The sequence below is a fragment of the Trichechus manatus genome, unplaced genomic scaffold, assembly GCF_000243295.1.
Source record: "Trichechus manatus latirostris isolate Lorelei unplaced genomic scaffold, TriManLat1.0 scaffold00002, whole genome shotgun sequence".
NCBI lineage: Eukaryota > Metazoa > Chordata > Mammalia > Sirenia > Trichechidae > Trichechus > Trichechus manatus.
Genome location: NW_004443938.1, coordinates 12,856,103 through 12,869,031, shown reverse-complemented (window position 1 = coordinate 12,869,031; position 12,929 = coordinate 12,856,103). Strand labels below are relative to the sequence as shown.

Here is a 12,929-nt window from a genome sequence, read left to right as displayed (position 1 = left end):
TTGAGTGATTTTTTTTTTTTTTTTTTTTTTAAATCTCCAGCCTAGCGAAGAACCTGGTATATTAGTACTCAAGGACTCAGTACGTTTGTCTCAGAATAAGAGTTTGTGAAGAAGCTGAGCTTGACTGGAAGTTTAGAATGGGTTTGAGAATATAGGTAGAAAAGTTTCAGATAAATGGAACTAGTAAGTGCAGAGAGGAATGGATCGTGTTGACAGTAAACAGGTCAGAGGCACGGAGGCCTCTGGGGAGGTGAAAGAGAATCCAAGGACCAACCCAAACCCTTTGAGAAGAACAGGCATCTGGGAAGGAGGTGTCTTTCCCCAGAGATCAGGGAAGACTTGAGAGGGTGTAAGCCTTACTTAGTGAGAGTGGAGGTGAACAGTTTGTAAGAGGGCCTTGGAGTCTCCACCAGGCAGGTCAACGTGCCAGCTCCAGACTGCCTGAGCACCAAGTCAGGTTTGCCCCTGTATGCCAGGTTTCACAAGTGCCCAACACTACACTAGGGGAGGTATTTCCATCTTCACTTTATATGCAAGGAAGCTGAAATTCAGGGGAGTTAAGCAGGCTGTGCTCAGTATAGCTATAAAAGGAATTTGGATCTGATTCTGAAGCTTGTGCCATTTACATATGTGATGTGGACCAACTGATCTTTAGCTAGAATTAGTTGTTGTTGCTGTTAGGTGCCATCGAGTTGGTTCTGACTCATGGTGACCCCATGTACAACAGAACAAAACACTGCCATCGTGAACCATCTTCACAGTAGTTGTTACGCTTGAGCCCATTGTTGCAGCCTCTATGTCAGTCCATCGTGTTGAAGGTCTTACTCTTTTTCGCTATCTACCAAGCATGATGTCCTTCTCCAGGGACTGATGCCTCCTGAATAACATGTGCAAAGTATATGAGATGAAGTCTCGCCATCCTTGCTTCTAAGGGGCATTCTGGTTGTACTTCTTTCAAGACAGATTTGTTTGTTCTTCTGGCAGTCCATGGTATATTCAATATTCTTCGCCATCACCACAGTTCAAGGGCATCAGTTCTTCTTCAGTCTTCCTTATTCATTGTCCATCTTTTGCATGCATATGAGGTGATAGAAAACACCATGGCTTGGGTCAGGCGCACCTTAGTCCTTAAAGTGACATCTTTGCTTGTTAACACTTCAAAGCGGTCTTTTGCAGCAGATTTGCTCTATGCAATATGTCCCTTAATTTCTTGACTGCTGCTTCCATGGGTGTTGATTGTGGAGCCAAGTAAAATGAAGTCCTTCACAACTTCAGTATTTTCTCCATTTAGCATGTTGCTTATCGGTCCAGTTGTGAGGATTTTTGTTTTCTTTATGTTGAGGTGTAATCCATTCCGAAGGCTGTTGTCTTTGATCTTCATCAGTAAGTACTTCAAGTCCTCTTCACTGTCAGCCAGCAAGGTTGTGTCATCTGCATAACACAGTTTGTTGATGAGTCTTCCTCCAATCTTGATGCCCCTTTCTTCTTCATGTAGTCCAGCTTCTCAGATTATTTGCTCAGTGTAGAGATTGAATAAGTATGGTGAAAGGATATAACACTGATGCATACCTTTCCTGATTTTAAACCACACAGTGTCCCCTTGTTCTGTTTGAATGACTGTCTCTTTGTCTATGTATAGGTTCCTCATGAGCACAGTTAAGCTGGAATTCCCATTCTTTGTAGTGTTATTTTTAACAAATTGTTGTTTTGATTTTTTTGAAAATTTTTCAAACATTTCAAGTTATCCCAGCACAATGGAGAGTGGGCGCATCGCGGGTAGATCAACACGTCCAGGCAGCCGTGTGGGTTACGCCTTGGCAGCCCCCAGTGGGGCTGGGCAGTTTCATGAAAGCCGTCCTTAGGACAGCCAGGCAGGCTGTGAGTACTGCTTCCTCCCGCTCGGGGTGCTCCCTCCCCCAGTCCTACACCCAGTTCACAAGCTGCCTGTCCCTGGTTCTTGTCGTCCTTATTGCTTTAAATCTCAGCCACTTTTTAAAAATTTAGACTTTTATCCCTGAAAACTTCAGTTCTTTTTCTCCTTATTTTCAAATTTCAGTGTTTTGGTGAATTTTGTACTCTCCTTTGTCAACTTGATTAGCACAGTGTGCCCAATGTAAACGGATTGATGAGCTATTTAAGAGTTGTTGGGGTTTTTTCTATCTTTTAGGTTTTACATGTGTTGTTTATCCTGATTCAGATAATTGAGTGTTATTTCAAAGCATCATAGAGTCATGGCTCCCCTCCCATAGGAAAATTCGTTTGTTTTTTTTTTTTAAAAAAAGGCATGCAGCCAGAGGGATGTCATAGGAGAGCAGGAAAGCAACAGCCCTCTGTGTGAGGAAAGTTGAGCTTTGGTTCACTGGCTGGGCTGTGTGCCGAGGAAATCGGGAAGCACAGAAGTGACTTTATTCCCCCTTCTCTCTCGTTTGTCTCCCACCCCCACTGCACAAGATCATTATTATAGAAAAACTCCCCTCTCACTTCATCCTGGAGGGAGAAAGGAAAAGTAATGAAGTAGATGACATCAGGATATTTCAGTGGACTTGATAATTAATCCATGGAGAACTTTAAACAGTTAACATTTTTTGTTTATAGATTTTGTTCCCTGTGAAATAATATTGAATGAATTTGGTTTTTATTTCTGGGCTGTGCAAAACTGGTATATTCACATACTTAATGAAAACTGTAAGGAGCCCTGGTGGCGCAGTGGCTAAGCACTCGGCTGCTAACCAAAAGGTCGGCGCTTCGAACGCACCAGTGGCTCTGTGGGAGAAAAGACCTGGTGATCTGCTCCCTTAAAGGTAACAGCCTAGAAAACCCTAGAGGGCAGTTCTACTCTGTCCTATAGGGTTGCTGTGAGTCAGGATCGACTCGATGGCACACAGCAACAAGTGAAAACTGTAAGGTTCATTGAAAATGGAAACATAGAAGTCCCCCTTTCCCTTTTGTTTTGATTCTCTGGAACCTTGTGTGGAAATCTTAACCAAGCATAGAATAACATCTGAAGTCATAGTTTGGAGATGAACCAGCTATGTCAGAAAAATTCTCAGGAGGACAGTTTTTCAATAAGTAAGAATCATTAAATTTCCACCAGTGATTAGGCAACAGACTCTCAGCATAGTTCACTCATATTGAGGATTTCGGTTTAGCCCAGGTCCATGCTGACTTGGTCTTTTCTCTCCTGGAGAGATGGTCCTCTCCTTTCTGAGGGGTAAGACTTTGTCTCTGCATCACTTAAGTTTATGTACTATTTCATCTCTACTCAATAACTGGAAAATTTGAAATTCTTTAATATACAGGAAGTGTCCAGAACTATTGTGCTGTTCACGTCTCTAATGCTCTTCTATCAAAAGCCTCTTGCTTATTTTCACATGTAATTTCTAAAGGAAGATCCATGCTGTGCTTTTTAAAAAATGTTTTAAAATTTATGTACAGTAACGATCGCTGTGTGATGTGGTTGTTTTTCTTTTACTGCTTTTAAGATTTTCTTTTCGTCTTTCAGCAGTTTGATTCTGCCACATCCAGTGTGGGTCTTTTTGTGTTTATCCTACGTACAGTTTGTTGCGCTTTCTTAAATGTGTAGACTAAAGTTACCCATCAGATTTGGCAAGTTTTTGGCCATGATGTCTTCAAATATTTTTTTCTGTTCTCCTGGAAATCCCACTACAATCATGTTGGTAGGCTTGGTGTTTCCTGAGGCTCTGTGCATTTTACTTCAAGTTTTTGCCCTGTTCTTCACCTTAGGTGACTCCTATTGATCTATCTTCAAATTCACCAATTCTTTCTTCCACCATCTTGAATCTGCTGAGCCACTACAGTGAATTTTTTTTTTCAGTGATTGTGTTTGTCAGCTCTGGAATTTCCATTTGTTTCTTTTTTATAGTTTCGTCTTCTTGAGGATCTCAGTGTGTTGATTCCTTTCACATTTTTCTTTAATTTTTAAAACATGGTTTCCTTTAGTTCTCTGAACGTATTTATAGTAGCTGTTTCATCTATTCGTCTTGGCTTTTGTCTGCTAAATTCCACATCTGGGGACACTCAGCATACTGAGTATTTTAACAGATTTGTGAATATGGAAACTGTGAATAATGAGGACTGACTGTTGTTGCTTTGTGGGGATAGGATTAGCTGATCTCATTCAGCTGTAGACAGAATCCCACCTCCAGAAGCCTCTTAACGAGTAGTAATTTTTGTTTCTTAGGCTTATAGAGATTCTCAGTGTTTCCTCATTGTTTAGTATCTTTATTAAGCTGATTTTCTACTTTTAAAGCAGAAACATGACTGTTTAAGCTCTGCTTCAGTATGATCTTAAGTTCTAGGACAGAACCTTTTTTGTATCACAAACATGAAAATAAATACCTATTTTTCAGTTTTCACTTTAAGTAACTTAAAAAATAAAAAAGGAAGGGGGAGAAGAGCTGCAGCCCTGAGTCACTTTTCATAAATACTACATTTAAATTTGTAGGTGTTGAATTATATTGCACTTGAACACATTTTTACAAATGTAGAAATTGCATGCATTGTAAGACTTACTCGTTAACTTCCGCTTTATCACTCCCTTCTTTCCAGCAGGGCTTTGTGTGACTACACAGCAGCTGGCATAATGTTAATTTGTTAGATAATAGATATTTTTCATTTTGAGATAAGATTTTCTGTTAAGTTTATTGAGTTCTTTAGGAATCCATGAAGAAAATGGCACTTTGAGGTCGTGATGATTCTTGTCGTCGTAAAAAGGGTTGTATGTGTTTTAAATTGGACTTCCCTTCTTAAAAACTAGAAAGCCTGTTTGCATCCTCTAGTGGCCTCTGGGCATTCAGTATGTGGCCTGTGTTTAGGTTAGGGAAAAGTCCGCAAGATCTAGCTTTTATTAAATAGCTTTCTACACAGTAGCCGTAGCCACAGAGGGCTTTCCGGCTGTAGTAGTAGTAGTAATTCCTTTTGGACGAGTTGCACATCACACTTGGCGTGTCTCTTGCAGGTCGCTTTGAAGAGGAATTCATCAAAATGCGCATGGAGAGACTCCAGGGGTGGATGACCAGGATGTGCCGGCATCCTGTCATCTCAGAAAGCGAGGTTTTCCAACAGTTCCTCAATTTCCGGGATGAAAAGGTGGGACATTTTATGATGGTGGCCTGAGAGGATATTAAGAGTTCTCATGTTCACACTGGACTCATGTCTGAATGGAGCTAAAATTATGTTGCTTAGCTGGTTATATCTCATTTCCTCCAAAGACAATGGGAAGGCAGAAACCCAGTCCCAGCCGAGGATATTAGTGATGACCAATGAGTCAGGATATATGAAAGAACTGCTTGCCCATGGTTTCCCAGAAACTGGTAGTGGGTTGGCGCAGGGTGGGCAGGGGTAAAGGATAGAGTAGGACGATGAATTTTTTCTCACGTGCTTTAAAAACTAGGATAGATCCCAAACTGCACAGCGTATTGTCAGAGGGAAGTGAGGGCATAGATAGCCATGCTTCGGCCCTACAACATTACAGCCTTGTGAAAGGCTCAGAGACCAGCCTTTCTTCTCAGAACCAAGGTGCTTTTCCCTAACCGCATTGTGAGCCCAGAGTAGATGCTGGTCTCTCTGCCCACCGCTGTGGGCAATTACCTGCCAGTGATCATCTGCTCTTTTTTAAAGTCAAGAGAAAAGTTGTCTTCTGCTTGACATTTCATTATTGTCTGCTTTGGGAAAAGTAAGCTTTTACTGTACTTTTAATTGTATTTTTTTGTTCTCTAAAGACGTTCTCTCCATAATTTCTCTCCTTTCATAACAAATATTAAATATTTTAGAAAACACTCTAAAGAACAAAGGTTGGAAGCCAGTGGCAGATACTAAAAAAATAGATTATAATTCTGGGTAAAAGTCGTGAAGTTATTTTTGGCTTTAATCAAATAATAGGATATTATGTAAACCTTGTTGAAACTTTCAGATAGAGATTTACTTGCTGAGCATCTTGGCAGTACTTTTGTCCTGTTAAAGTGAAAACATTCATAAAAACAAATAGAAGTATCAGGGTTCTGTCTGTGTTACATTGATAGACATGCATATACTTCATATAATCATTTGGATCTTCTTTTCAGTTATTTCTAGATTTAGGAGGCTTGTTTGAATGTTTTGTATGTAATCAGGGAGGGAGTCAGCAAACCTTGAGGGCTCAGCCTTTCTTTGTATTTTGTGTATATCATAGGTCTAGCTTTGCAGGCTGCTCCAGAAACCCCAGTTTTTCTGTTTCGACATGCTGTTCAGCCAGTATGTCGCGTAGCCGTACAGCAGTGAAGCCAAGTTCTTGGAGTAGGTTCTCTATGAAAACCAATTTGGTTACTTCGTAGTTACAAAAACTACATGGAACTAACCTCCACATTTGCCTGTACTGGTTACCCAGAGGACTTTAGCAAGGGCTTATTTGGTTGATTTGCCAAGAATTTGATTTAGAAAGTACTTCTAACGGTCATATTTTATGCAGCGTGGGGTTTAAGAATACTAATAAATCTAGACCTGATCTTTTGTTTTTTCCTGGTGATTGACCTTCAAACCGGTGAAGTGGTTAAGAGCTTGTCTGCTAACCAAAAGTTTGGCAGTTCAAATCCACCAGCCGCTCCTTGGAAATCCTATGAGGCAGTTCTGCTCTGTCCTGTAGGGTTGCTGTGAGTCAGAATCAACTCAGCGGCAACAGGATTACTTTTTTTGGTTTGGTCCTTCAGATACTATCAGCTTGCTATAGATTTATTTTTCTATGAAGAAATAAGACTTGGTAGAGACGGTGGCTGTACTTGTTAATTTTGTTAGGAGTAATATTGGTATTGTGGTTATGTTTTACAAACATGACCTCATCTGTTAAAGACACATAAGGAAATACAGGCAAAATGATATGATGTCTGAAAGTTTACTTAAAATAGGCACAAAAGAATTTTTTTTTGGAATGTAGAAAAGTAAATAAAACAAGTTGGCAGATGTTGATAGTTATTGAAGCTGAACCTGGAAGGGTTTATTGTACTTTTCTCTCTACTTTTGTATGTATTTGAAAGTTTCTACTGTATTAAGTGTTTGTAAAAATCAGTTTCCAATAGCAAATCCAAACGTGAAAGGCAAAGTGATAAAGCTTCTAGAAGATAACAAAGAGAATACCTGCACCCTCTGAGAGCAGGGAAGGATTTCTGAAATAAACACAAAAAGGACTCACCGTAAAGGAAATCTAATCACCCAGTAGAAAAACAGTAGGGAGATTTGACCACGTGTGTCACAAGAAGAACGTATCTGAATGACCACAAATTATAAAAAGTTAATCTCATTAGTAATCAAGGAGATGCAAATTAAAACCACAATGAGATACTACTGCACACTTGTCACAGTAGCTAAACTTAGACTGACCTTACCGAGTGTCATCGTGGTGATGGGAACAGCTGCTGGGACGCCCCCTACAGGTGGGAGTGAAAAGTGGCAAGACCACTTTGGAAAACAGTTTGGCATTATCTCCTAAAGTTGAACATACTCTCCTGACCGAGCATGCCTAACAAACACATGCACATATCACCGTGAGGCATGACCTAGCAGCTTTTTATTCATCACTTAGCAGGGAGGGAGGCTTCCGGAAGTAGAATGGAGAAGTAAATTGAGGAATAGTCATACAATGGAATATGATATAGTAGTGAAAATGAATGAACTGTAGCCACACACACAACAATGTAGATAGATCTTATAAGCATAAGGTTGAGCAAAAGAAGCCATAAAATAATAAAGGCATAAAAGAGTGCATACTGTATGATTCCATTTACACAATGTCGGAAAACTAGTAGCACTGTTCAGGGATGCCTGCTTAGATGGTGGAACTCTAAAGGAAGCCCAGGAAATGATTACCATAAAAGAAAGGATAATGGTTGCCTTGGTGGGGAGGGAAAGGGTAGTGATTGGGAAGGTGCATGAGGGGGGTTTCCTCTTTCTTGGCCTAGATGGTAGTTACACAGGTATGTACTTCGTAAGAATTCACTGCATGGTTTATTTTTATTTTGTGTACTTTTCTGTTGTGTGTGTTTGTGTTGTGTATCGCTTACAATAATTTTTGTTTTTAATCACTCATTATGGTGGTTCCCATCATGTATTTTAGAAAAGTGTTAATCGTTTTTGGAAAACAGTTAACCTAAAAATGCAAGGTACTTTGCCAGAATTTATAGCATATGTTTAGACTGGTAGCCATTTGGAAAAGTGACCACCTCACCTCACCTCCCAAAGTCTTGGTCTCATATGGACTGTTCTGCACAGTGATTACATCTGAGATGTACGGGTGGTTGGCCCAGGGTGCAGAGCGAATGGCACGGGGCCCGCTTCCTGAAAATTAGGAAGATAGAGATGATCAGAGAGCCAGTTCTGTTGGGGAATTTCAAAAGGCCAGTCTGACTCTGCTGTCCCCTTTAACGTCACGTTGCTCTTATTTACAGGAATGGAAAACTGGAAAAAGGAAGGCTGAAAAAGATGAGCTGGTGGGAGTTATGATATTTTCCACCATGGAACCAGAGGCACCTGACTTGGACTTACTGGAAATGTAAGAGATACTGCCAAAAGCTCCTTCTTCTCAAGCTTGATCTGCCTCCTTGGCGCACAGATCTCAGCCAGCGTGGCCGTAGCTGGAATTGAGATTGTCAGACTGAGGCTGTTGAAATGAGCAGGGTTTGTAGTCAGAATGCAAGGAAGACAGACAGCATGTGTGCGTGAGAGGGCTCTTTCTAACCACAGTGTGGGATTGAAGTCTGCTGCCTTTTTACCTTGAACTTGGTGACTTCATAGTTGATACAGTGCTTAGTAGTTACTTCCAATAAGGTCTGATGAAACACAGTGGCGTGGAGTCCTCAGACACCAAGTAATAGCCAACAAAGAAAACTCCCTCTGAATGTTGCCCTTGAAGGGAGCAGTCTCTGACCTGCTTTTCCTGTGTGTGTGTGTGCGCGTGTGTGTGTGTATGTGTTTAATCTCTTGTTTTTAATCTTTTTTAAAATGTAGGTTCAGTTGAAAATTTGGAGTAATTCTTTTTCTATGTAAGGACTAATAAGAAATCTTCGCTTTTTTAATTTTAAGAAGCTTTTTTCTCATCATAAAATCATTGCTTATGTATGACCAAAAATACAAGGAAATAAACCACACACACAATCCTCTAACGACCCAGGGAGAAAATCAATGTTAATATGTTGGTGTATTGTCTTCGTTTTTTTTTTAAACAAAAACGACCTTGCGCTGTGCTCGCTGTCTGATCCCCTGCCCCTTTCATCTTGCAGTGTGTTGTGATGGTCTTTTCATGTCAGTAAATATTCTTCAGGGTCACTTAGTGATGGTTGTCTATCCGGATTATGTTCTGTGGCTCGTAAAGAACTTGTTGGAATGAACGAACAGCCACCATAAGCAACCTGTATTAGTGTTTTATAGCCAGGATTTGAGAGTATCTCCAGTGATTAGAATTTCTCTAAATAAGATATTCATCAAATGCTGCTTTTATTTACTTCAGAAAATTTTTAGTTAAAATTGACAAGGAATTGAAGAGGAAACAAAGTTAAAACATAAGTGATGGACTTTTAAGTAGTTCTCCAAAACACCTGAATCAAGCCTGTTTTTAAGACCAATTTAGTGAAAGGACAGTTGTTAAAATGCCAGAAAACAAGGGACTGCGGTTGTTTGGGATGAGTCTGCCCGACCATAAGGAACACTTGTCCAAAAGTTTGGTAGCACTGCCTGGCTGTGCTTTCTCTGTGAGTGACAGGCTGCTTTTGCCCACAGAGAGCAGAAGTGTGATGCTGTGGGTAAGTTCACCAAAGCCATGGACGACGGCGTCAAGGAGCTGCTGACGGTGGGGCAGGAGCACTGGAAGCGGTGCACAGGACGTAAGTGGCTCCCGCAGCTGCTAGGGGTCTGCAGGGGTTGCCCACGCTCAGCCTCAGACCCTGGGTCACACTGGGGAGGAAGCGTCCCACCGCAAACAGAAATGAATGTGGTGAACTGAAGTACTGTCGTTCCTGTACCTGTGATTAACCTCACCCCTAGCCCTAGCTAAGTAACTGAAAATTTACTCTGACAAAGCCAGTTCAAGATATCTCAGAAAATCACCAAGCTCAAATATTTCCAGTTATTTTGAGCTTTGTAATCTATGGAGAATGAATCTTTTTGCATGTTTAAAGAGTGCTTATGGTTTATTTTTAATCTAATTACATTTGGGAAGATGTGTATGTGACTAAGCCAAAAAAAAAAAAAAAAAACCCGTAGCCATTGAGTCGATTCTGACTCATAGCGACCCTGTAGAACAGAGTAGAGCTGCCCATAGGGTTTCCAAGGCTATAAATCTTTTACGGTAGCAGACTGCTGCATCTTTCTCCCGTGGAGCTGCTGGTGGGTTCGAATCAGCAACCTTTCAGTTAGGAGCCAAGAGCTTAACCACTGTGCCACCAGGGTTCCTGTATTTGACTAAAGCCATTTTTTCTTTTTTTTTTAAAAAAAGTAAAAACCAGCATAGTTGATGGTGGAAAATATATAAGAAGTCAGACTGGGGAAGAGTGGGCCTGTCAGCCAGTTTTCTGCCTGTTGCTTCTAGATCCTTAAGGATTTCTTGCCTGCTCTCCCTTTTCTTTGTTTGCAGACTGGCATTCTGCTCCCCCGTCTTTTCCTATGCAGCTCTGTTGCCGAATGGCCCAGGACAGAAAAGCCCTGTCAAGTGTCCAGCGGTACAGTGCCACAGCATGCTGCCCTGTTGCTCTCTAAGCCCAGATGGTGATGATGACTTTCCCGTCACTGAAATGCTGGGCTTGTGCGCTTCAGGGTTTTTCTCCCCTCTGTGTCGTTCTGCCCTGATTGTGAGCACAGCCTCCTGAGTCCTGAAGGGAGGGCGGGTTCTGGTCGTGGTCCAGCATGTTAGTCTCAGGGGAAATGGGCATGGCGAGTCTGTCACTAAGAATTTCCTGGCCTTCCACTGATACACCCTATAGGAGTATTGGTTGTATCCAGTGGGTTTTGTTTTTTTTTGTTTGTTTTTTTTAATAAAGATGCCTTCTACTTTGAATTCTAAAAGTAATACGTGCTCACTTTTAAATTGTATCAGTATTTTGGTGTTCAGCATAGGAAAAAGCTTAATTATCTGTTTTTGCAAATTTTTTAAGGTAGTATTTTTTCCCCTAAAGGAGACGAATCAGAATTTGAAATAAAAGGATAGTTTTAATGAAGAGGAAACTAAATGTGGAGTGACTTTTGGGTGAATTATTAAGATAGCGGAGCACAGGCAATAGCATTATGAAGATCTATTAAATCCAGATCTGAAAATCTCAGCCTTGTATCAGAGGCTGGCAAACTTCGGCCTGCGGGCCAACTCGGCCCGCCACCTACTGTTGTAAAAAAGTTCTATTGGAACACAGCCACACCCATTTACTTACATGTTGTCTCTGGCTACTTCCATGTTACAGCGGCAGAACTAAGTAGTTTCAACAGAGACCTGTGGCCTACAAAGGGCAGCGAAAACTAGCATATTTTGTGTTTCTCACTCCAGGTATAGAGGCAAAAACTGCAGTGTAGAAGAGTTAACAGTTTATTAAAACTGAGTTACAATGCACTATCTGGAGCTTAAAGGCATTCTTATATAATAAAAATTAGTTTTGCTCCTTTTCCCACTCTCTCTTTTACAAACCAAAAAAAGAACCAAACCTATTGCCATCAAGTCGATTCCGACTCATAGTGATCCTATAGGGCAGAGTAGAACTGCCCCACAGAATTTCCAAGGAGCATCTGGTAGATTTGAACTGTTGACCTTTTGGTTAGCAGCTGTAGCTCTTAACCACTACGCCACCAGGGTTTCCGTAAACACACCCAAAAGAAAAAAAAAAAACCCTGCCCTCACTCTGATGCTTTATTGCAGTAGTTTGCAACTCTGGCTGCACATTAGAATTATTTGGGAAGCTTAAAAATTTTCTAGACATTCTAATTTAAAAAAATTTTCTAGAAATTATAATGAGCAGGCTTCCATGAGCAATGGAAGTAGAAGCCAGACATTAGAATTTTGAAAAAGGTCTCTAGATGATTCTAATATTCTGTCCAGTATGAGCCTCCGAATATCACATGAGGAGAGGAAGTTGGGGAGGGGGCTTTTTGGTTGTTGTTGAAGTGGTGAATAGACTTGAGCAAACAGGAAAGTTTAAGTGTTTGTTTTCACCCAAGAAATGTGAAAAGTAAAATATTTAAGGACACTTGGGTTAAAATATAAATTTTTTTTAACAAAAATATTTTTTTTAATTCCAAAAAAAAAAAAGAAAAATGAACTAAGATAGTCTGGATTCACGGTTCTTCATTACCACAGCTCATAGCCCGCACTCCTCATTTCTCTAGCCTAGATTTTTTAGGAGTCCCCGGGTGGTGCCGACTGTTAACATGCTTGACTACTAACTGAAAGGCTGGAGGTTCAAGTCCACCTAGAGGTGCCTCAGAAGAAAGGCCTGGCAGTCTACTTTTGAAAAATCAGCCATTGAAAACCCAGTGGGGCACAGTTCTATTCTGACACTTACGAGGTCACCATGAGTCAGAATTGATTCAATAGCAATTGGTAATTGGTAGATTTTTTTAAAGAAGTATTTGAGATTTTCTTTTTCTTCTTTCATTGCAGTAAGTCTTCCAATGCAAATAGTGATTTCTTTTGAAAAGTGACAGATGAGTCTGAGGGGACTATATGCAAAGGAAGGTGAGCCCTGGTTGCGCAGTGGGTAAAGTGCTCGGCTGCTAACCAGAAGGACGGCTCTTTGAACCCACCAGCCCCTCCACAGGAGAAAGATGTGGCAGTCTGCTTCCGTAAAGATTTACAGCCCTGGAAACCCTACGGGCAGTTCTACCCTGTCCTGTAGGGTCTCTGTGAGTCACAGTTGACTCAGCAGCAGTGGGTTTAGTTTGGTTAGCTTATGTGCAAAGAAAGTTGC

The 12,929-nt window shown here is 40.9% G+C and overlaps 1 protein-coding gene across 6 annotated transcripts in view; it reads left to right on the top strand.

Moving 5' to 3' along the window:
* SNX9 (sorting nexin 9) overlaps nt 1-12,929 on the top strand; it is a 60,573-nt gene that overhangs the window by 32,324 nt on the left and 15,320 nt on the right. For all 6 annotated transcript variants that reach the window (XM_023728785.1, XM_023728796.1, XM_023728778.1 and 3 more), the window contains 3 exons: nt 4,979-5,109; nt 8,436-8,539; nt 9,763-9,866. In XM_023728785.1, the coding sequence (XP_023584553.1) occupies nt 4,979-5,109; nt 8,436-8,539; nt 9,763-9,866 (339 nt within the window). The remainder of the gene's footprint in view (nt 1-4,978; nt 5,110-8,435; nt 8,540-9,762; nt 9,867-12,929) is intronic.